This window comes from Garra rufa, chromosome 14 (genome assembly GCF_049309525.1).
Source record: "Garra rufa chromosome 14, GarRuf1.0, whole genome shotgun sequence".
In the NCBI taxonomy this organism is placed as follows: Eukaryota; Metazoa; Chordata; class Actinopteri; order Cypriniformes; family Cyprinidae; genus Garra; species Garra rufa.
Window position 1 is genome coordinate 16,196,481 of NC_133374.1, and position 22,429 is coordinate 16,218,909.

The window sequence follows — 22,429 nt, forward strand, 5'->3', positions numbered from 1 at the left end:
TGCTTTTGTGGTCCAGGGTCACTATTATAGAGGGTTCACGCGTTTTTGCGTGTAAAAATACCAGTAGGGCCCTGAGGTTTCCGCTATGCAAAAAACCTAGACGGAACTGTTGAATCCAGTCATAAAAATGGAATTTGCTGGATGCAGAATGTCACGAAATTTGCCAAATTTGGGATGAATAAATCAAAAGTAGGTCAGTACACTTAAATCAAAACTGTCTGTGAATATTAGACCAAAAGATACCATTTAAATGTGAATCCAGCATGTTCTGTCTGTCTGAACTGTGTGAAACTGGCAGAAATATACCAATACATTTTGGAAAAAATATTTAAGACAAAATATTCACTAGAATTTGTTTGCCAGAAAAATGTAAATTGTAACAGTATTTCTGAGGAAAAAAAAGTAAAATAAGTAAAATAATGATTTTTAAAATAAAATCAAATAATTAGAGATGCGTTTTGTTTTAAAATTTTATTCAAAAAATAAAAAATAAAATATAGAAAATTAATGCAAAATTTGGTAAAAAAAAAATAAAAAAATAATAAAATGTATTTCATAGGGCCTTCAAATTTAATTTTTGTTAAACTTTTGATAAATTGCTGTTAAATTTTGTAACTTTCTACCTGATCTCATGACACAAACATACCTGTGGGAACTTTTTCGCAAGATGCAAAATACGTCCCAAAAAGTACATATCACTGGTTTCCAACAGAAATGAACAGCAAAACAGCAAACAGATAAAAAAAAAAGATATTCTGTTGCTTCTAACTCTATTTTACATGCAAGTATGGCTAAAATCCCAGCATTGTTTTAATCATATGTGTATTTGATTTCTTTATACAATGTCAAGATTATAAATCAGGATTTTAGTGTAGATTAATATCTTTGAGAGGATATGTAGTCTTAATGGGCTGCATTTCAGTCACTATTTCATATTTACCCTGTTGTCTGACAAAAAAAACTGTAAAATATATCAATATGAGATATATCAATGAAAACCATTTTATTGAGAATTTTGCTGCATTAAAATGCAGTATGTGAGCAAAAGAGGCAAGACAATATGACGCTCTGACGTCATGAATATGCTAATTAGTATCTGATGTCATTTGGTGACTTTTCAAGCTGGGTTTAGCTACTTTCCATTGAAAAAAAGTTGGAACACTGACCAGGGGGTGATCGAAACGTTTTGGCTTCACTTTTCTGTACTTGTGCGGCACACTTGTTACAGCTCTATATCGTTTTCCAGACGTAACAAGCTTGCTCGGTAGCTCAGCTGGCACAAAATTTAACTTAGGATGTGGAATGCTTGGGAACGAATCCAGTGAAAAACATAACTCACGATGAGTGTCATCTTTCGAGCTATCGGTTTTGTGCTGAATGTATGTCATTTTAAAATGTTATTAGGGTTATAGTTCCACTCAACGGACATTTCAAGACAGATCTGCAATGACGCGTACAAAACCAACGTCGTATGTACACTCTTAAAAATAAAGGTGCTTCATGATGCCATAGAAGAACTTTTGGTTTAATAAAGAACCTTTAACATCTGAAGAACCTTTCTGTTTCACAAAAGGTTCTTTGTGGCAAATAAGGTTCTTCAGATTATAAAAAGGTAAGCAAGAGATGGTTTGACTGAATGGTTCTTTGTGAAACCAAAAATGGTTCTTCTATGGCATCGCTTGAAGAATCTTTTGAAGCACCTTTATTTTTAAGAGAGTACCATATGTTCGTTCATCTGCTCTGGGGAAAAAGACAAACACTCTTTTAGCTCCTCTTGGACATTTCACATCGAATATGTCACAAAACGTACATGGCAATACATGGCTTTCACATCTTGCAAAAAAGTTTCCACAGGTATGTTTTTGTCATGAGATCAGGTATAAGTTTCATGATTTCAGTAAATGCACAGGAAGATGTTACCACCTGCTGGGCATTGCTGCCTGTCGCACCTCCTCCAGTGCCCATGGGTCAGCTGCAGGGTCATCAGCCAGAAACCACCATTCACCAACGTTTCACTCCTTTAATTCTGGAACGTCTCCTGGTGGCGGAGCAGTGACAGAGATGTCTCCCTGTCACCCCCTGCAGCTGATAGCTGTTCTCCCTGCAGCTGTTGTCTGGGGTTAGGTGTTCTTCCCCCAACCCCTATCTTTCCTCCTAAGCCAGAGCCAAAAGCTACCTTTCTCTGCCTCCTCTGCCAGATCCTTTGTTGCCCTCCTTAGCCTCCCTCCGGTCACTCCTGCTTCCCTCAAGAGGCGTATGGTTGACAACCCAAGGAAACCTCGGCATCCAACCTCCACTGGGTAGCTGGTACCCTTCCAGCCAGCCTCCCGGCACTCAGCAGTGAGCTCTGAGTACTTGGCCTTCTTCCGTTCGAAGGCGGCCTCAATCCCCTCCTCCAGTGGTACAGTGAGCTCGATGAGGTGCACCGATCTTGCCTTGGTTGACCACACCACTATGTCTGGCCGGAGAGATGTGGTGGTTATCTCCGTGGGGAACCGGAGCTGCCTGTCCAGGTCAACCCTCATGTTCCACTTCTGGTTGGGGGAGAAGAGCCTTGCTGTTTCTCTTGACCTAGTGCTTCTCCTTACCCCTCCTTCTGACACAAAGATGGTGGGGTCCTCTGCTGATGGTGGTTGTTTGATACCCTGTCGACACTCCTCCAGTACTTCAGCTAGCTTTCTCAGGACCTGGTTGGGGGCATTGCAGAGTGCACAGGATTCTTCATTCCCAAACCACTGGTGGAGGTTCCGAGGGCAGGGAAGCGTGACGTAGGTTGAACGAATGAGGAAGCTAAGTCTTGCCTGTGGGATCTTCCACACGTCTGACCAACTAATGTTCCGGTTCATGATTCCCTCCCAGGTTGTCCAGCTTCCTTGTCGACCCTGCGACACGGCCTTGATTTTGTAGCGGTCTTCCTCCATCCTCGTCACCTCTGCTACCACCATCTCCTTCCTTTGCTTGCGATTGGCCTTGGACCAAAAGCGTGGCATCTCTTCCCATCCTAGTCCTGCTCTTCCTGCCTGAACTCTGCCCATGATCTCCCGGTGTTGTAGCCGACCGACAGCTTGATCGACCTCGGTTTGGGCATTCCACTTGCGGCCAGTAGGAACCTTGGCATTTGCGTTTCTTACTGACTCGTCTGTGGACTCCCTCAGCTCGAGAACCAACCTGGTCTTTTCTTGCATGTAGCCCAACTGTATGGACTGCAGTGGCAGCTGCAGCATGTTTTTTCCAAAGAGACCGGTTTCAGATAGGCACCGTGGCAGCCCCAACCACTTTCGGATGAATGAGTTGGCTTTTCCATCCATCTTACTTACGGTTGATGAGGGAATCTCACTCATTTTCAGGGGTCACATTACCCTCCTGTAGAGCGTGAACTGGTAGCACCAGACCTTAAACTTCCCAGGAAGTTGGCTTTGGTCGATCCTTGCCAGTCCGTCAGAGAGCTGCTTCATGACAGTTTTCCCCATCTGTTTGTCAGATAGATCTGCAGTGTACTGCCTCCCCAGACTTTTGATGGGTTGCTCTGATAGGAGTGGGATTTTTTCCCCTCCAACGACGAAGATGGTATTGTCATTTCTGACTCCTCTCCTGAGGGACAAGCTCCGGGACTTGGAGGGCTTGATTTTCATTCTTGCCCATGACATCAATTCGTCCATCCTATTCAGCAGTCTTGATGTGCATGCTGCTGTCTGAAGGAGGCTGGTGACATCATCCATGTAACTCCTCAGTGGAGGAAGCCTCTTACCAGTTGGGAGTTTGATCCCCCCAACCATTTGCCTTGCCCCAATGAGGATTATCTCAAAGGCTGCTACAAACAGTATTGGAGAAATGGTACACCCCATCGTGATTCCTACTTCGAGCCGCTGCCACCCGGTGGTGAAATCCTGGAGGGAAAAACACATCTGCAGGTTGCTAAAGTACTGTGTTACTAGGTTCTTGACGCAGGTGGGCATGTGGAAAAATTCCATGGCATAGTTAACCAGCTGATGTGGTACTGATCCGTATGCATTGGCAAGGTCAAGCCAGATGACATGCAGGTCGGTCTTCTCCCGCTTGGCCTTCTGGATCTGGTCCCAGATCATAGTGGAGTGCTCTACGCATCCTGGGAAACCTGGAACTCCTGCCTTCTGGCAGTTGGTGTCAACATAGCCGTTCTCGAGCAGGTAGTTGGTCATCCTCCTGGCTAGCACTGAGAAGAAGTGCTAGATCTTTCCTTCTACATTCAGTAGAGCAATGTTTCAGAATTGGCTAATGTCTTTGGAGTTCGTTTCCTTGGGGATGAAGACTGCTACCGCTCTTTGCCACTCAGATGGAATGATTTGCTTTTTCCAGGCAGTTCTTATCAGATACCATAGCAGCTCTAGTACCTTGGGGCAGTTCTTATAGAGCTTGTATGGGACCCCATTGGGCCCAGGTGCAGAAGAGAACCTTGCCTTCTCCACGACTTGCCTGACTTCGCTGAGCTTGGGGGGCATGATGTTGAATTCAGCTGTTGGCTTTGCCGGCTGGGGTACGTATCCTGGAGTTCCTAAGGGGACGCTCTTTTGAGGATCACTGTACTGCTCTTTGACATGCTGTTCCAATTTCTCCCTGGTGGTTTTAAGCTTGCCGCTCTTCTTTTCCTCCAGTAGCTGTCTGGCATATTTGAAGGGATCCTTGAAGAAATTGGCTCGCTCTTTCTGCTTCCGCTGGCTGCGCTTGCGCATGCGTTCAGCTCTGCGAAGCCCGGCTAGCCTTTTCCGGACCTCCTCCCACAGAACTTTCAGACCCTCTCTCTCTGCGTGGGTTGGCTTCCTCCAGTTCTTGCGGAGTTGCCGACGCCTTTGCACAAGTTGGAGGATTTCCCTTTCCCTCCTTCCCTTCTCTCTCCTGGCGATCCTCTGTTTGGGGACAATTTCACCAAACCTGTCTTTACAGGTCTGGTATATTATGTCTCCAATCAGGTTAAGCTTAGTCTCGGCCCCTCCGCGCAGTGATCCCTCTATGGTCTTGATCAGGTCCAAGTCCAAATTGCGCCATGCCTCTGCTTCGTTTGATTTCGGCCACTTCAGCTTGCTCCTTCTGGCTGGTTTCAACTAATTAGACATGCTTTTTGATAAATATTTTTAATTTAACCATTGAAACAGTCTAGAAAAATTTAAATGGAAAAAATGGAATTTGGAAAAATTGAGACTTGTTTTTCACAATCAGAGACATCCATCTTGCATGTTTACATAGAAAAGCAATTTAAAAACTGCAGAAAATCCTGTTTTCTTTGCCATGCAGCTATGCTACATCACATGTCTTTAAAAACAAAAACAAGTTTTCTGTGAATGAAGTCATGCTAATTTCGAAAGATTAACATTCTAGCAATCTATTTTATTTATAGATATTCAATGTTTATTCTTATATCCTTTTAAAATTTACTGCTTATAAAAAACAAAAAGGAGGGCATGTTGATTTCTTACTTGTTGACATTGGTAAGTCAACTGTACTGTAGTGACCTACTTAACAAATTCAAACAAACCAGCATTAACCTTTTCCGTTCTGTTACAGAACATTGCAAACAGTCACAATGAATTGCTCAATTTGATTTAGGACATATGCTTCTTATCTTCCTTGTCTTTCATGAGTTTCAACTTGTGTTACTATGTGAGAGGTTGCACTAGGCATCATGATGTAGGCAGATCTTATGGGACACAGTTCATTGGGTTATGAACTACTGTGAATACTTTTACTTTTGTGTGCTGTACCGCATGTAAAACATCATAAATCTATTAGCGTGTCATGTCACCTGCTCTTTAGATAAGGACAGAAAGTAAATAAGCCTTAGGTGAACCATTTGATATGGCATAATCAATGTGAGCCACAGTTCACTAGGAAAAGAACCAAAGTTGCTACAGAGTTCATTAAAAAAAAATTAAACTTGCTGTAAACACCAACAATGTTAAATCCTTAATAAACTCTCTCAATCACATACTCCCAGTGTCCAGTTAATTCAAGGCTAAGAGTACAATATTTATTGCCAGAGCAAAGAACCAATGGCTCAATGCCAAACACCTGACACAAACTAAAAGCACAAGAGAATCGATACAGAATGAGCAATCAAATTTGAGTCTGATTAAAAGGGTTCAACGTCTGGAACCGGAGCACAAACAACAAATGTAATGAAGCCTGGAAAAAATGCAGACATGGTCACATTTCACCCATGAAAATCTCATGAATTTTTCATTGGAAAAGCATTCTTACAAAGTACCATAACAGTGCTTGCTGTTTCAGACTCCAATTTATTTCCGATTTGGATTCAGAAACAAGTGAAAGAGAAAAAAAAGCAATCTATTTCATAGTTGCAGGTTTAAAATTACAGTCATAAAAACTGCGCTACATAGGCTCATAAAACTTGCCACATGATCCACACCAACACAGTCTCATAGCAACTGCTGTGCTAATTTGTACAATTTGTATAATCTCATTCTTATGTTTTTATTCAATGTGTATGATTGACATCATATGAATTCATACAAAATCCCCACCTCTAAATATCATTTTGTTTCCAATGAGATCAGTCTCACAGTACAAACAAATTAAAGTTTTCATGTGGTTCTTCGAATAAACAAAGGCGGACCTGTAATTATTCCTGGCTGATATAGTTCACCATGGTTTAAAAAAAAAACACAACATCATTTTTCTGGATTTCACATCCTTAAAACAGTGTACCAAGTGTTTTTTTCTTCCTCTAAATATTCTCTAAGTATAGAAGCCTATTTTCCTTCCCATTTCTGCCACTGGATAAAAAAACAGACTTTTTATTTCACAGTTTATGAGTTTGTATCTCGCATTATTAACTTTTTTTCTCAGAATTGCAACTTTATTTCTCAGAATTGCGACTTTATGTCTCACAACTCTGAGGGAAAAAAAAGTCAGAATACTATAACTCGCGATTACGAGTTTATATCGCAATTCTGACTTTATTTCTGAGAATTGCGAGTCTATATCTCACAATTCTGACTTTATAACTCGCAATTGCAAGTTTATCTTACAATTTTGATAAAAAAAGATAGAATTGTGAGTTTACATCTCGCAATTCTGATATTATAACTCACAATTATAAGTGTATATCTCACAATTCTGATTATAACTCACATTTGCAAGTTTTATTCCCTCACAATTTTAAGAAAAAAAAAAAGAATTGTAAGTTTACGTCTCTTAATTCTGATTTAACCTGCAATTACGAATATATATCACAATTCTGACTTTATAACTCATAGTTGCAAGTTCATGTCTCGCAATTCTGACTTTATAACTCGCAATTGCAAGTTGCAATTTTGCATCACACAGTTCTGAGAAATTCTGAAAAAAAGTCAAAATTGTAAGATAAAAACTCGTAATTCATTTTTTTTCTCACAAATGCAAGTTTATATCATTTGTTGAAACTTTTGTTCTCACAATTCTGACTTTATTGTGACTTTGTCTTGCAACTCTGAAGATTTACATTTCTGACTTCATAACTTCATAATAATTATGAGTTTATATCATGCAATTCTGAGTTAATCTCACAATTTGAGAAAAAAAGTCAAAATTGTGAGATGAAAACTCGCAATTCTGACTTTTTCTTACAATTCTGAGAAATACAGTCAGAATTGCGAATTACAAGTTTATATCTCACAATTCTTACTTTATAACTTGCAATTACGAGTTTTTATCTCATAATTCTAAGTTTATATCTCACAATTCTGACTTTATGTCTCAGAATTGTCACCATGTCTTGCAACGCTGAGAAAAAAAGTCTGACTTGCGAATTTACATCTCACAATTCTGACTTTATAACTCACAATTATGTTTATATCACACAATTCTGACTTTATAACTCACAATTATGTTTATATCACACAATTCTGACTTTATAACTCACAATTATGTTTATAATTCTGACTTTATAACTCACATTTGTGAGTTTATCTCACAATCTGAGAAAAACATCAAAAGTGTAAGATAAAAACTCACAAGTCTGACTTTTTTTTCTCAGAATTTTGACTTTCTTTCTCACAGCTCTGAGAAAAAAATCTGAATTGCGAGTTTACAGCTCACAATTCTGACTTCATAACTTGCAATTACAAGTTTTTTATCTCTTAATTCTGTGAGGAATTTTATATCATGCGATCCTGAGAAAAAAAGTTAAAATTGTGAGAAAAACTCAACTCTTACCATTTTTTTCTTGCAATTTCAAGTTTATATCTCACAAATCTGACTTGTTTCTCACAATTCTGACTTTATTTCTCAAAATTGTCTTGCAGAAAAAAAGTCAGAATTGTGAGTTTACATCTCGCTATTCTGACTTTATAACTTGCAATTACGATTTTTTTCTCATAATTCTGAGAAAAAGTCAGAATTGTGATTTTGCATCAGAAATTCTGAGGGAAAAAAAGTCAAAATTGTAAGATAAAAACTCGCAATTCAGACTTTTCTTGCAAATGTGAGTTTTTTTTCCCTTTTCTCTTTTTTCTCACAGTTCTGAGAAATCAGACTTTATGTCTTGCAACTCTGAGAAAAGTTCTATTGCGAATTTACATTGCGCAATTCTGACTTTATAACTCACAATTATGAGTTTATACCATGCAATTCTGACTTCATAACTAGCATTTGTTATACAAGTTATTCATCTAACAATTCTGAGTCACCAGGCTCTATGTTCACACATGCTCTCCTGGTCAGTGTTCTGTGTGAGAGAAAAAAAAAAAAACAGAACTGTGAGATAAAAAGTCAGAATTACTTTTTTAAAGTTCCATACAGTTCTGTCACAAAACATTAAACACTTTTTTTCAGAAATTATTCTTATAATTCTGACTTTTTTCACAATTCTGAAGTCAGAAGTGTAAGATAAACATGCAATTCTGAGGACAAAAAAGTCAGAATTGTAGATTTAAACTCAGAATTCTAGTAATTCTGAGTTTTCTTCTCTTAATTATGAGTTTGTATCTCACAATTAAAAATATTGATGAAAAACAAATCTAAATTGTGAGATACAAACTCAGAACTGTAAGAAAATTGGCAAACAAGTTCCAGTGACCCTTTTTTATTCCACAGTGGAAACAGGCTTCCATACTTTTTGTACTTTTACATACTGTGTTTTGCAGTGCACAGAAGTTTCTTTCTCCAGCTGCTGCTGGAGTCACACGCAGCAGTCATCTTCATTCTCTTTTGTTAAAGGCCAAGCATAAGTCTCACAGTATCAGGAAACCAGCACAATAGAGGCTTTCTCACTGTAACACTGCGTGCGAGAGAAAAGCTTTATTGTGCACCCGAACAGACACACCAGGCTCTGTATTTGCACGTCACGCTCAACCGGGTCAGTGTTTTGTGTCAGAACAGGCCATTTGATGTAGCTAAACTCACTCGCAGAGGTGCTGACCACATAATGATGTTTACATTCCATGTAATGCATTAGCGCAACACCAGCACACACTTGTCATTTTTTTGCATTGCATACCTCTGCAGCAAGGATTCAAGAAACCTCAAAGGGCCTGTTCTCATCACTAGTGGGGGAAAATACATTCAATGAAGGCTGAGGACGTGCCTACGGAGTAATCTGATCATGGAGCAATCTGTACTGCCAAGAAACCATTCTTTCTTGGGACTGCACCATTCAGAGAACACTAATCTGCCTTTTCATTTGCGAACAAAAATCATTTGTACAGTACACGGCTTTGAACTTAGCCAGTTCCTTTGTCTTGTGTCACGGTATGCCTCAAAAACATGTTTAGTCAATTATACACTGTTTGCTCCAGTAAGTGTTTGCTTTTACTTATCTGCTTCAAAGCCATGTGGGTTGACCAGCACGCACTCATTCCTGCCCATTCCTGGGTGGTCAATGTCCAGTTTCCTGTTTTGACTGATAACAATAAGGATTGGAGATCAGATTCACTTTCTGGCCTGTAAAAGGGACACTTAATGCAGTTTACAAAAGTTCTTTTGTACATACAAGATTATATGACTCAACTAAATGGTTAAATTATTTTGTTAGCACTTGCGTAACTTAGGGTTGGTGTTGTACTGCGGGTTTTCCAAGAAAAACAGACATATCCTGAGATTGTAAGCCCATACTGACGTCCTACACATCTGGTTACCATTAAGGTCCGTTGACTCAAGTTACTCGCTGCAGGAAACAATCGCACAGCTCAAAGGAGCCTTCTGAGGGAGCCTCCCTTTGCCAAATGCTGCCCGAGCCTCATTTGTTGCTTAAAGTGATAGTTCACCCAAAATAGTAAAGTGTTAAACCTGTATGACTTTCTTCTTTGGAACAATAGTGATAAGAATTTTGAAGACTCTTCCCGTATGACAGAATACAGGTTTGAAATTACATGAGGGTGAGTAAGTAATGATAGAATTGTCATTAGAAATCTGATTAAGCTTTTACTCACAGGATCTGAATCTAAAACTTTTACTTTCTAGGTTTGCCTTTGTCATATGAATTTAAGTCTCTTTAGAGATCGCAAGTAAATCTATCAAGTGTAATGTATTGCGATTCAAGACAATGTGAAGGCAATTTGATTTAAAGCAACAGAGCAGCAGCAGCAGGTTCTGTTTAAGCTTGGCTTTTATCTGCAGCAGCTGTGTAATTGCCCGCACATGCCCCTTTTTGCCTCAACCATAGGCCAGATTTCCCAGCTGACGTTTGAGAAACTATTTTACTTTGAGCACCACCTTGTGGCTACACCAGAAACTATGAATTAAATGAACAAACTTCTCTTCTGTGTGGATGCAACAGTTTTTCATTTAAGGGCCATTCTACAGAATTGGTTCAAAAATGTTGAAAAAAAATAAACATTTTTCCAAAACATATGTATGTAAATTGTATAATATTCATGGTACACATCTCTAGTAATTGTGCAGTAAATACTCATATGTGACCCCGGACCACAAAACAGTCATAAGGGTAAATTTTTTAAAATTGAGATTTACGCATGACTGAAAGATAAATAAATACTATTTCCATTGATGTATGGTTTGTTAGGATAGGACAATATTTGGCCGAGATACAAATATTTGAAAATACGGAATGTGAGGGTGCAAAACAATCAAAATATTGAGAAAATCGCCTTTAAAGTTGTTCTTAGCAATGCATATTACTAATCAAAAATTAAGTTTTGATTTGTTTGAGTTAAGAAATCTACCAAATATCTTCATGAAACATGATCTTTTCTTAATATCCTAATGATTTGATAATTTAGACCCATACAATGTATTTTTGGCCATTGCTACAAATATACCAAGACTGGCTTTGTGGTCCAGGATCACATATTGTATTTTCAGGAAGTTTTGGAATTTTTGTCCTAAAAGTTGTCACCATCGAAACAGTAATATATAATTTAATTATATTGGCCTATTAAGATTTTGCGTATCTACTTTGTAAATATATATATTTGTGCTATTTTATTACATTTTTCTTTTTTTAGATAAATCAAAAACAATTACATTTTTAACAATATTTTAAGTGTAATTTATTAATTTATTAATTTAATAAATAAATAATAAATTAATTAATTTATTAATTTATTTTGAATCCAATTTTTCTTTGAAAAGAGCAAAAAGTTGATCATACTGATTTCAAAATTAACAATTCATTAGTTTAAATACACATTGAACCAAAAACTATCATAACATTTTAGTTGATAATTCAGTATACTTTATTTTTGTTTCGGTTTGACAGTAATGTTTTGGTAGCGAACACATTACATTACAAAATTTTACTTGCATACTAAAACACTACTAAAACATACTAAAGTACACTGTAAAAAGATAACTAATTGACATGTAAGTTGCTGTAATATATTCCACAGTATGCTGACTGTAAGTTAAATCACAGTAACTTACTGTACTACTGGAATTTTTATTACAGTAAAAATCACAGTACCGTAATTGCATTCAGATTAATAGAGTGCTTTTTTTGAATGAATTAATCCATGAATAAATTATTTTAAAAAAATAGTAATTAGTATACTGTACTGTAATGAGCATTACTGCTTTAATTGTGTGTAGTCTAAGACACTGTTTTTGTCACAAAAATAACATTTATTGACTTATTGAATGTGAAAAAGATACTTTTAAAAACAAATTTGAACATTTTTCAATTAAAAAGTTGAAATTTAGGGGTAAGGGTTCGGGACAGTTACCTCCCAATTAAAAGTATCCCCAAAAATGATGATTTTATATACATTAAGCTTAAACTTAAGCCTTTTAAATGTGTTTTTTTTTTTGGTTGTAGGACAGCAGTTTGGACCAATTCTGAAGAATGTCCCATGAATAAATATTACTAATAATAATTCAGCCGGAACAACTGTGGCCCTCTGTGTTGTCTCTTAGAGTAAAACGGTCAACTAAGAAATTAAAAGTGTTCGGTAGTGACGTTCCTTACATTTACACAGATTTTCAGACTTTTGAACACATTTACCTCAAAAAGACGGGGCCTATCTACTCACCATGTAGCTATAAGAAAAAAGGACACATGAATATTTCCTTTTTTACATAAAGTTTCATAATTTACAAAGAAAATATATAAAATAAATTTTTAACCTTACTTTTTAAAAAGAATCAAAAAGATACTTTTAAAAACAAATTTAAAAATTTTTCAATTAAAAAGTTGAAATTTCGGGGTAAGGGTTTGGGACATTTACCTTCCAATTAAAAAGTGCCCCCCAAAATGATGATTTTATATACATTAAGCTTAAACTTAGGCCTTTTAAATGTGTTTTTGTTGTTGTTGTAGGACAGCAGTTTGGACCAATTCTGTAGAATGTCCCATAAATAAATATTACTAACAATAATTCAGGCAGAACAACTGTGGCCCTCTGTGTTGTCTCTTAGAGTAAAACGGTCAACTGAGAAATTAAATAGTGTTCGGTAGTGACGCTCCTTGCATTTACACAGATTTTCAGACTTCTGAACACATTTACCTCAAAATAAGGCCTATCTACTCACCATGTAGCTATAAGAAAGAGGGACACATGAATATTTCCTTTTTTACATAAAGTTACATAAATTACAAAGAAAAATATAAAATTATTTTTTTACCTCACTTTTTAAGAAGAATGAATAAGATACTTTTAAAAACAAATTTGAAAATCTTTCAATTAAAAAGTTGAAATTTAGGGGTAAGGGTTCGGGACAGTTACCTTCCAATTAAAAGTACCCCAAAAATGATGATTTTATATACATTAAGCTTAAATTTAAGCTTTTTAAATGTGTTTTTTTGGTTGTAGGACAGCAGTTTGGACCAAAGAATGTCCCATAAATAAATATTACTAATAATAATTCAGCCAGAAAAACTGTGGCCCTCTGTGTTATATCTTAAACAGAGAAATAAAAAGTGTTCAGTAGTAACATTACTTAAATGTACACAGATTTTCAGACTTTTGAACTCATTTACCTCAAAACAGAGGCCTATTTACTCACCATGTAGCTAAGAAAGAGGTCAACTGAGAAATTAAATGGATAAACAAACAAATAAACCGCAAATAGATATATTCTATATTTTGGCAGTCTGGTGATACAGAATAAACGTCAATAAAAACAGAAAGAAAAGAAATATCGACTGCATTAAAGAAAAATTAAGGGAAAGTGTTTTATACATGTTCTGGGTTGTTTATCTCCTTGCCCAAAAGTGGCCAACGGAAGAAAAAAAAGCCATATCACAGCTTAGCAGCCCACACACAATCACATGTTAGCACTGTTCATCTATCTAGATCCCAGCATTTGTGTCCTACTTTCAGTTTACATATGATGGAATGTCAACATTGATTGAGAGAGCGTGATTTCCCTGCTCCAACAGGAAGGATATGATATAGGTTTCCCTCTAGTGTTTGGAGAGCTTGCATTTCCTTCCTCAAGTGTTCATTTACAATACGGCTGAAGCTGGCAGATGTACCGTAATTAAACTGAAAGAGGAGTCAATTTTCCTGTAATGAATAAAGAGAGTGGGTGTTTACGGAGCTAGGGAGAGTTTAGAAGAGCTTGAAGTACCTTTTGTTGTTGTACCCCGGCCGGAGACTTGGCAAAGAAAAGTCGGCTGACTGTAAGAGCTTTTTCGAAGCTGTTCTGTGGCTGCGAGGACATTCGACAGGTAACGTTAGTATGGGAAAATTATAAAGGATGAAAAGAGCTTACAGGTGTTCCTTGACGCTTCTGGCATTTTTGTGTTTGTTAAAAGGTGAGTCACTTCTTATATTCATAGCTAAAACTGCTGCACTTTTAAAAACACTTAAAATATATATTTTATTTTATAACTCTAAATAATGTTTTGGTATTATAAACATTTACATTTTTTTTTTTTTTACACGTGTTCATTTACACAGAGCCCCCAAAGTGATATTTTGCAAAGGGGAAACATTTTTCCAACTTTCGCGTTTATCAAAATATGTACACACTATTATCGTTTCCGGTTAATGCTAATATTTTGTATATTTTTATTGTTCACGCCCGTTTTTCGTAAGCACACGACTTCAAATCACTTCAAATGCTCTAGTAAAACAGTCTGTACAAAGTAAGTGCTTTGTGTAACTGAAACCTCAACTAGCTTGTTTAATTCTCATTTCAGTATGTGAATTGTGCTCAAATGTTCGAGCAAGTCGTGCTGCAAAGTTTGTGGCGGAGGGCAGTAGTCTCCGGTTGAGCTGTGAAGTGCAACACTGTGGGCTTCCTGGCTGGACTGGAGGATGGGTTTTCCAGGATTTGGACAGAGTAGGATTTACTCCCCTTACTTCCTCTGAACGAATCGAGAAGTCCAGTTACAACTCAACAGCCAATAGCACATATCTGTTCCTCAACATTCACAACGTCAACCATACAGATGCTGGAGCATACAAGTGCAGGATATCCTGGCCTGGGAATGTCACTAGCAGTGGACATGTGACATATGTGAATGTGACTGCAGGTGTGTGCAGAACAAGCTGTTGGTTTAAAATATTTCAATTTTTGGTTTCACAATTTGCATACAGTTGAGGTGAAAAGTTTTCATACACCTAGCAGAATCTGCAAAATGTTCATTATTTAACCAAACATATGGGATCATACGAAATGCACGTTATGTTTTATTCAGTACTTACATAAAATATGTTTACATATTGTCCAAGAGAAAATAAAAGTGGAATTTGTCAAAATGACGTTCGAAAGTTTACATACGCTTGATTCTTAATACTGTGTTCTTACCTGAATGATCCACAGCTGTTTTTTTGCTGTTGTTTGTTTTGTTTAGTGATAGTTGTTTATGCGTCGCTTCCTCCAGGTCCTACAAATTCTTTGGTTTTTCAGCATTTTTGTGTATTTGAACCCTGAGATCCATCTTTTTACACTGAGGACAACTGAGGGACTCATTTGCAACTATTACAGAAGGTTCAAACACTCACTGAGGCTCCAGAAGGAAAAAAGATGCATTAAGAGCCAGGGGTGAAAACTTTTGAACAGAATGAAGATGTGTATAATTTTCTTATTTTGCCTAAATATCTTTTTTTTTTTTTTTCATTTAATACTGCCCTTCAGAAGCTACAGAAGATGCATGTTTCCCAGAAGACAAAATAAGTTCAATTTAACCTGATCTTCAAATAAAAAATATTCCATCAGTTGTCCTCAGTGTGAATCATACAGTCATTGTTGGAAAGGGTTCAAATACACAAAAATGCTGAAAAAAAAATGCATTTTGGGACCTGAGGGATTTTTCTAAAGTACAGGGCAGTTGAACTGTTCAGGACAAACAAGGGACTCATGAACAACTATCACTAAACAAAAAAACACAGCTGTGGATTATTCAGTTAACACAGTATTAAGAATCAAGTGTATGTAAACTTTTGAACAGGGTAATTTTTATAAATTCAGCTATTTTCTCTTGTGGACTATATCTAAACGTCTTTTATATGAAATATCTTATTCAGGTCAGTACTACATAAAAAACATGAATTTTGTATGACCCCCTTGGTAAAATAATGAACATTTAGCAGATTCTGCAAGGTGTATGTAAGCTTTTGCCTCATCTGTACATTGCTAACAATCTTTGTTTCTGGACAGCAGCTGTAGATTCACCAGGCAGAAGCCTCTCTTATAGAGTCCTGGTTTGTCTTGGTGCTTTGATGTGTTTTCCTGTTGTTTTGGGATTTGTTTGGTGTCTCACGCGGGATCATCGGCCACCACCACCCCCTGTCCCGCCTCGTCCTCGCACGTCCTGTAAGAGTCAACTCCATATTCTGCAAATGTGTCAAATATTAATCAACTTAGCTTTTTGTTTTTTTGTTTTTTGCCTTAATGTGATAGTTCACCCAAAAATAAAAATTCTGGCATTAATTTCTCACCCTCATGTTGTTTCGAACCTGTAATGCCTTCATTTATCTTTGGAACACAAATTAAGATATTTTTATTGAAATCCAAGAGCTTTCTGACCCTGCTAAAACAACAACGCAAATGAAACATTCAAGGCCCAAGCTTCATAAAATTATGGTTGAACCACTGATGTCACATGGGCTGTTTTAATGATCTCCTTACTACCTTTCTGGGCTTTAAACGTGTCAGTTGCGTTTCTGTATATGCAGGATCACAAGGCTCTCGAATTTGATACATAATATCTTAATTTGTGTACCGAAGATGAACGAAGGTCTTAACAGCTTTGGAACGACATGAGGTTGAGTAATTAATAACAGAATTTTAATTTTTGGGTGAACTATCCTTTAAATTAAAAATATATAAAAATACAACATTTCTGAATTAGTTGTTTTTATGTTTTAGGTGCAGCTAGAGTGAAACCAAAAAAGGAAGTAAGTACCTCAGTAATTGTGTGTTCTGATACAAATCTCATTTTAATCAGTGAATGTGATCAATTTCTTTACTTGTCATTATTCGTGCAGTTGGTGTATGCAGAAGTTGCATTGAACGATTCAAGGCGGCAGAATGATCATCCAAAACAAGCATCTGAGCCAATTGTCTATTCCTCTCTGCGTTTCTCTTGAACACAGAGACATCTTGCATTTCTATCTCGCATGTGGCTGTGGGTTATTTTCAATAGCAGAGCAAACATGACTGTAAACACTATGGCAGTACAGTTGCCAAGTTAGACAACAAGATTGAAAAGATTTGGCATCCTTTGAAATGTGAATGCTAGCAATGTTACATTTGGTATTATTATAGTAGTTGTAATACCATATTACATGTTGTTGTTTTTCTGTAGAATGTGTGCATTTTGTAAATAAAATATGTGGTTGTATCTGAAATAAAAGAAGACATATTTAAGCAAATTGCATTGGACTCATATTTCAAATGTTTTACACACCAGACAGGTAGTTGACACAAAATACATTTTATTTTATAATAAATTCTTAATGGCACATGCCATAACCAAATATACATATACATAATCTTTTAAATTATCTTTCATTTGACTTTTTGTTTACGTAACATCAACATTTTTTAAAAGCAATAAATTATGGCAGTACAAACATATATGCCAACACATTTTATGTCGAAGTTTGTCACTATTGTACAAGAATATTTAACTCGCTCTCTGCAGTCTAATGCCCTCACCAATGAGTACCGCTGAAAACTAACAACAGAATCATGAGGAATGAGGAGAGACACACGTATGGAAATAAATAACACATCATTTCTAAAGAAAATCCTTCAAAAAATGTTCAAAAGTTATCTGTCAGCCATAGTTGAACAACAAAGCATTTACAAAAAAAGGACCTTTTTGTACATCCACAAGTCTGAAAGTAAGAAGAACCATGTTTATGTCCATGTTAACACTTTCTCAAGTGTTTTTGAGAGCTCAAAATGAAATTTAATGAAGTAAATAATTTTAAGTTCCTTTGTGCAAATCTGTTTAGTAAAGTTAGCAGTAGCTGCCAACCATGTGTTAAACAAATGCAGTTGAGCTCAAAAGTGTACATACACCTTGCAGAATCTGCAAAGCATTAATTATTTTAGGAAAATAAGAGGGATCATACAAAATGCATGTTATTTTTTTTATTTAGTACTGACCTGAATAAGATACTTCACATAAAAGACGATCACAAGAGTAAAGATTAGTCAAAATTATATATATAAAAAAACCCTGTTCAAAAGTTTATACACACTTGATTCTTAATACTGTGTTGTTACCTGAATGATCCACAGCTGTGTTTTTTTGTGTAGCGATAGTTGTTCATGAGTCCCTTGTTTGTCCTGAACAGTTAAACTGCATGCTGTTCTTCAGAAAAATCCTTCATGTCCCACAAATTCTTTTTGTGTATTTGAACCCTTTCCAACAATGTATGATTTTGAGATCCATCTTTACACACTGAGGACAACTGAGGAACGCATATGCAACCATTCCAGAAGGTTCTAATGCTCACTGATGCATTGAGAGCCAGGGGTGTAAACTTTTAAACAGAATGAAAAGTATATTTTTCTTATTTTGCCTAAATATCATACTTTTTTCATTTAGTACTGTCCTTCAGATGCTACAGAAGATACATGTTCCCCAGAAGACAAAAATAAGTTAAATTTACCCTGATCTTTATATTCCAAAAGTTTTCACCCCCCGGCTCTTAATGCGTCTTGTTTCCTTTTGAACCATCAGTGAGCATTTGAACCTTCTGTAATAGTTGCATATGAGTCCTTCAGATGGATCTCAAAATAATACAGTCATTGTTGGAAAGAGTTCAAACCAAACAAAGAATTTGTGGGACCTGAAAGATTTTTCTGAAGTACAGTGGGCCTGTTCAGGACAAACAAGGGACTCATAAACAACTATCACTAATCACTAAACAAAAAAAAAAAACAGCTGTGGATCATTTAGTTACCCGCACAGTATTAAGAATCAAGTATGTGTAAACTTTCGAACACGGTCATTTTTATAAATTTAACTATTTTCTCTTGTGGAATATATGTAAACATATCAGGTCAGTAAATAAATAAAAAATCATTTTGTATGATCCTCTTATTTTGCTAAAATAATTAACATTTTGCAGAATCTGCAAGGTGTATGTAAACTTTTGACTTTAACTATATACTGAAGTCTTTATTTGGAGAATTAAATGTACGCTGAAATGAAAAGACCAAATTTCCTTTAAAAATATAAGAAAATGTGTCTTCGCCATCCATTTTACCACAAATAAACCCTGGCAATCGTCATCTTTGGTTACCCTCCTCAGGAAAGGTGAATTTGACCTTTTCACATCACTCAAAAATAACGAAATCTTCAGCAAAGCATAGTTCTCTATAGTGTACAGTATTTAAGGCTTACACTGATGGGCGATGTGTTACAAGACTCAAAATGACCCGTAATCTCTGCAAAAGACTGAGTGCAGTACAGGTGCTTATAATCCTTATTTTGTAGTCCTTATCTTGTAACATTTAATGACTGAGAACTCTTCAAGTATTTCAAGTGGCTGTGTTAATATTGAGCATCTGTCTAGAAAGCAATATACGCAAGGATAGTTTTCAACACTTGTTTGAGCACTACATTTAAGATGTTGGGAAAACAGAGACATTTGTTGCTTTTTTCTACTAAGACTGTGTTCGTTTCTGTGTTTGTAGGATTGTAGGATCAGTTCTTACAACAGTGTTCAGTTGTGTATTATGGTGAGCAGTGATAACTGTTGCATTGGCTAGAGAAAATGGTCCCTTTTTTCTTCCAGTCTATAAAAATCCATTCAAAGTCACTGCCTAGAAAAACAAAGAACAGACACACTAGGTAAATTATATGCTTTTAAAAGAGAAGATTTACTAAATTACATATAAAACTAAGATTAAGATAGTTTAAAAATGGGATGTTTTTTTTGATCTGATAGAGTTTGTATCACCTCCGCTTGCAGTATTTCTAACAGCGAGTGTCATGGTTGATGTCCAAATCCAGTAAAATGTTATAAATAATACTGTTTTTGTGCCATGGAACATAGTTTTAAAAGTTTTTAGGTGAGAATGTACTTGTTTAGACTTAAAATACGCAATTTGTTAATAAAGATAATGTCTATTTAAAAATTTGCTTCAACGTTTTTGGAGATGTGAGCTTCAGGGCAACATGACAGCCTTCATGAACCCACTTTGTGCAGCCTTACCTTGGCCAGTTCTTTTGGAATTTGCTGCTGACTCTGATGCCTCTATAGTGGTTAAGCAGGAGATACATTTTTTTCATTTTGGGTAAATCTAACGGGTAGTCTTTGGTCTCATTAATCTATTATTTGTTACAGAGCAAATAGTTTTGGCTGAGGGCAAAATCTCATCACGTATATTTTATGTAATTTCAATTCTGTGTATCAGAGCGCTGCCTTTGTAATTTTGACTGAATCGCCTACCGACATTCAAGATGCATCTGTTCAAATCTAACTTGAAGATATGTAAAAAACTGTAACATGCAAAGTACCTTTTGTCTATGCAGTGGCTTCTGTCTGACCTAATGACCCTGAAAGAAAGGGGATAAGGATTATTCTTAGTGTATGAATTCTTATGATAACAAATGCACATTCACTATAAAATCCAGAGTACCATACAGTATGCAATGTTGTCATTTCAACATCATTATTGTCGTTAATCTGTTCTACCATAAAACAACTTTGAAAATGATTTCACAATACACCCAGTCAATATTAAAGGTTATATGAGGACACGGTACTTACTGTGGAGTGGCTCAGTTTGTCAAAGCGGAATTTCAAGTTTGATCTTGGTGACGTTTTGCTCTTTCCATCTAAAGGAAAACACTGAGTAAGTTCTTGTTTTTTGTTCAAGTGCCAAACAGCAATCATGTGTGTGAATGTAATTATATGTTGATTGATGATTTCATCGCCACAAATATGTGGACACCACCTTTTTACTGAGGAGTGAGACTATTTCAAATGTGAGTCTATTTCAACTGCCAGTTACTAATTTCTTATTAATGCTTTTGTTGAGGAAATGTTCAACAAGAATATATGGGTTTGGTTTTCAAAGGTTCAGTTATTTTTAGCCGTGTAATGTATGATTGCTTTAACATATTTTTATTTCAGGTTTAATTTCAGTAATTTTAGCACGTTTATTATTATTTCTAATGTTCAACATGTCTAATTTGCAAGTTTTTTTAAAGTACTGGCAAAAATACAAATTTACTGAAAATTTAGTCACCCTCAGGTCATCTAAGATGTAGTTTGAATTTGTTTCTTTATCAAAACAGATTTGGAGATATGTAGGATTACACGACTTGCTCACTAACTTAAGTGAATGGGTGCCGTCAGAATGAGAGTCCAAACAGCTGATAAAAACATCAAAATAATCCTTAAGTAATCCACACAACTCCCGTCCATCATTTAATGTCTTGTAAAGGGAAAAACTGTATGTTCGTAGTAAATAAATCCATTACTAAGGTGTTTTAATGCATTTTTAAGTGAAAAAAAGCTCTTCTTCTGAATCAGGAGAGAAATGTACACAGATCAAGCACTGTTTTACAAGCAACTGAAGAACGTTCAGATGAAAAAACAAACTCATTTACTCATTACTAGGATGGCCTAAGGGGGGGGGGGAACATTTTCAGCAAATTTTCATTTTTGGGTAAACTAGACTTTTAAGTTTTTTTTTTTGTCTAATAGTTTTATTTTAAGCTTTATTTCAATTACAGAAAACAACTTAAAATAGTTTTTAGTGAACAGTAACAACAATGAAGAAAATATTTTTTGATTTTGGTGGATAAAATTGTAATTAAAGCCATTTAACGTGCCATTATTAATGTATTTTTAAATTCAAAGCATTGCTTTCAACTAAAATATGAGTCTTTAATCGATAATACTGCTTTCTTCAGGAAAAAAAGATCTCTTCTTTTGAATCAGGAGAGAAATGTACACAGATCAAGCACTGTTTACAAGTGAAAACAGTCCAAAACACTTCTTAACAAATATGTTGGTGGATTTTGATTTTGATTTTGATTTGAGGAACAACAGGAGATCGACTTTTTCACTGGAGGAAGTGTTATTATGGATTCATATTTTGGCCACAAAGCAATCATTTAAAGTTACTTTAACAAGCAACTTTTTACTTCACAAGACGTTAACTAATGGACTGAAGTCATGTAGATTACTTTAACGTGGATTATTTCAATGTTTTTATCAGATGTTTGAGCATTTTTACTTGTGTAAGCTAAAGATGAAATAGTTCCTTATTTAAACTATTTTCAACTGCATATTAATGGAAAATCAAGCACATATGGGTCTGTTTTTCGTGTGTCCACTTACTTTTGGCTGAGTAGTATGTGAAATATGATTGCTTCAGTTAATTTTTATTGTATATGACTGATTATTTCACCTGTGGGACTGCGGCACATGATCAGTGGCGTTCCGGAGGTCTGGCTGTCCACGCTGAGAGAAGGACTGTACACAGATGAAGCCGTGGATGGTTGACTGCTCTATAGGACACAACACACACAGAATGACAGTCTGAGTAAACTGCAGAGGTAATGTTACAGTTTTTC

The 22,429-nt window shown here is 36.1% G+C and overlaps 2 protein-coding genes across 7 annotated transcripts in view; one reads left to right on the forward strand and one right to left on the reverse strand.

Moving 5' to 3' along the window:
* The first annotated feature begins 13,852 nt into the window (after positions 1-13,852).
* On the forward strand, positions 13,853-17,252 carry LOC141285472 (uncharacterized). 2 transcript variants are annotated; one of them, XM_073818480.1, is made up of 5 exons: positions 13,853-14,185; positions 14,573-14,908; positions 16,036-16,191; positions 16,747-16,775; positions 16,866-17,252. In XM_073818480.1, exons 1-5 carry the CDS (start codon positions 14,128-14,130, stop codon positions 16,965-16,967), a joined length of 681 nt encoding a protein of 226 aa, XP_073674581.1. In that variant the 5' UTR covers positions 13,853-14,127; the 3' UTR covers positions 16,968-17,252. The 2 variants fall into 2 exon arrangements, with proteins under 2 accessions (XP_073674581.1, XP_073674582.1); XM_073818481.1 differs by having other exon boundaries at positions 16,039-16,191.
* Positions 17,253-17,298: 46 nt separating this feature from the next.
* rap1gap2a (RAP1 GTPase activating protein 2a) overlaps positions 17,299-22,429 on the reverse strand; it is a 109,941-nt gene continuing 104,810 nt past the window's right edge. For all 5 annotated transcript variants that reach the window (XM_073818436.1, XM_073818435.1, XM_073818434.1 and 2 more), the window contains 4 exons: positions 22,264-22,363; positions 20,613-20,680; positions 20,360-20,398; positions 17,299-19,662 (listed from right to left, as the gene is read on the reverse strand). In XM_073818436.1, the coding sequence (XP_073674537.1) occupies positions 20,390-20,398; positions 20,613-20,680; positions 22,264-22,363 (177 nt within the window). In that variant the 3' untranslated portion in view covers positions 17,299-19,662; positions 20,360-20,389. The remainder of the gene's footprint in view (positions 19,663-20,359; positions 20,399-20,612; positions 20,681-22,263; positions 22,364-22,429) is intronic.

Coding starts and splice junctions, on each gene's coding strand:
- LOC141285472 (XM_073818480.1), top strand. CDS start 14,128: ATGAAAAGAGCTTACAGGTGTTCCTTGACGCTTCTGGCATTTTTGTGT. Junction 14,909..16,035: donor ATATGTGAATGTGACTGCAG/GTGTGTGCAGAA, acceptor GTTTCTGGACAG/CAGCTGTAGATTCACCAGGC. Junction 16,776..16,865: donor GAGTGAAACCAAAAAAGGAA/GTAAGTACCTCA, acceptor TTATTCGTGCAG/TTGGTGTATGCAGAAGTTGC.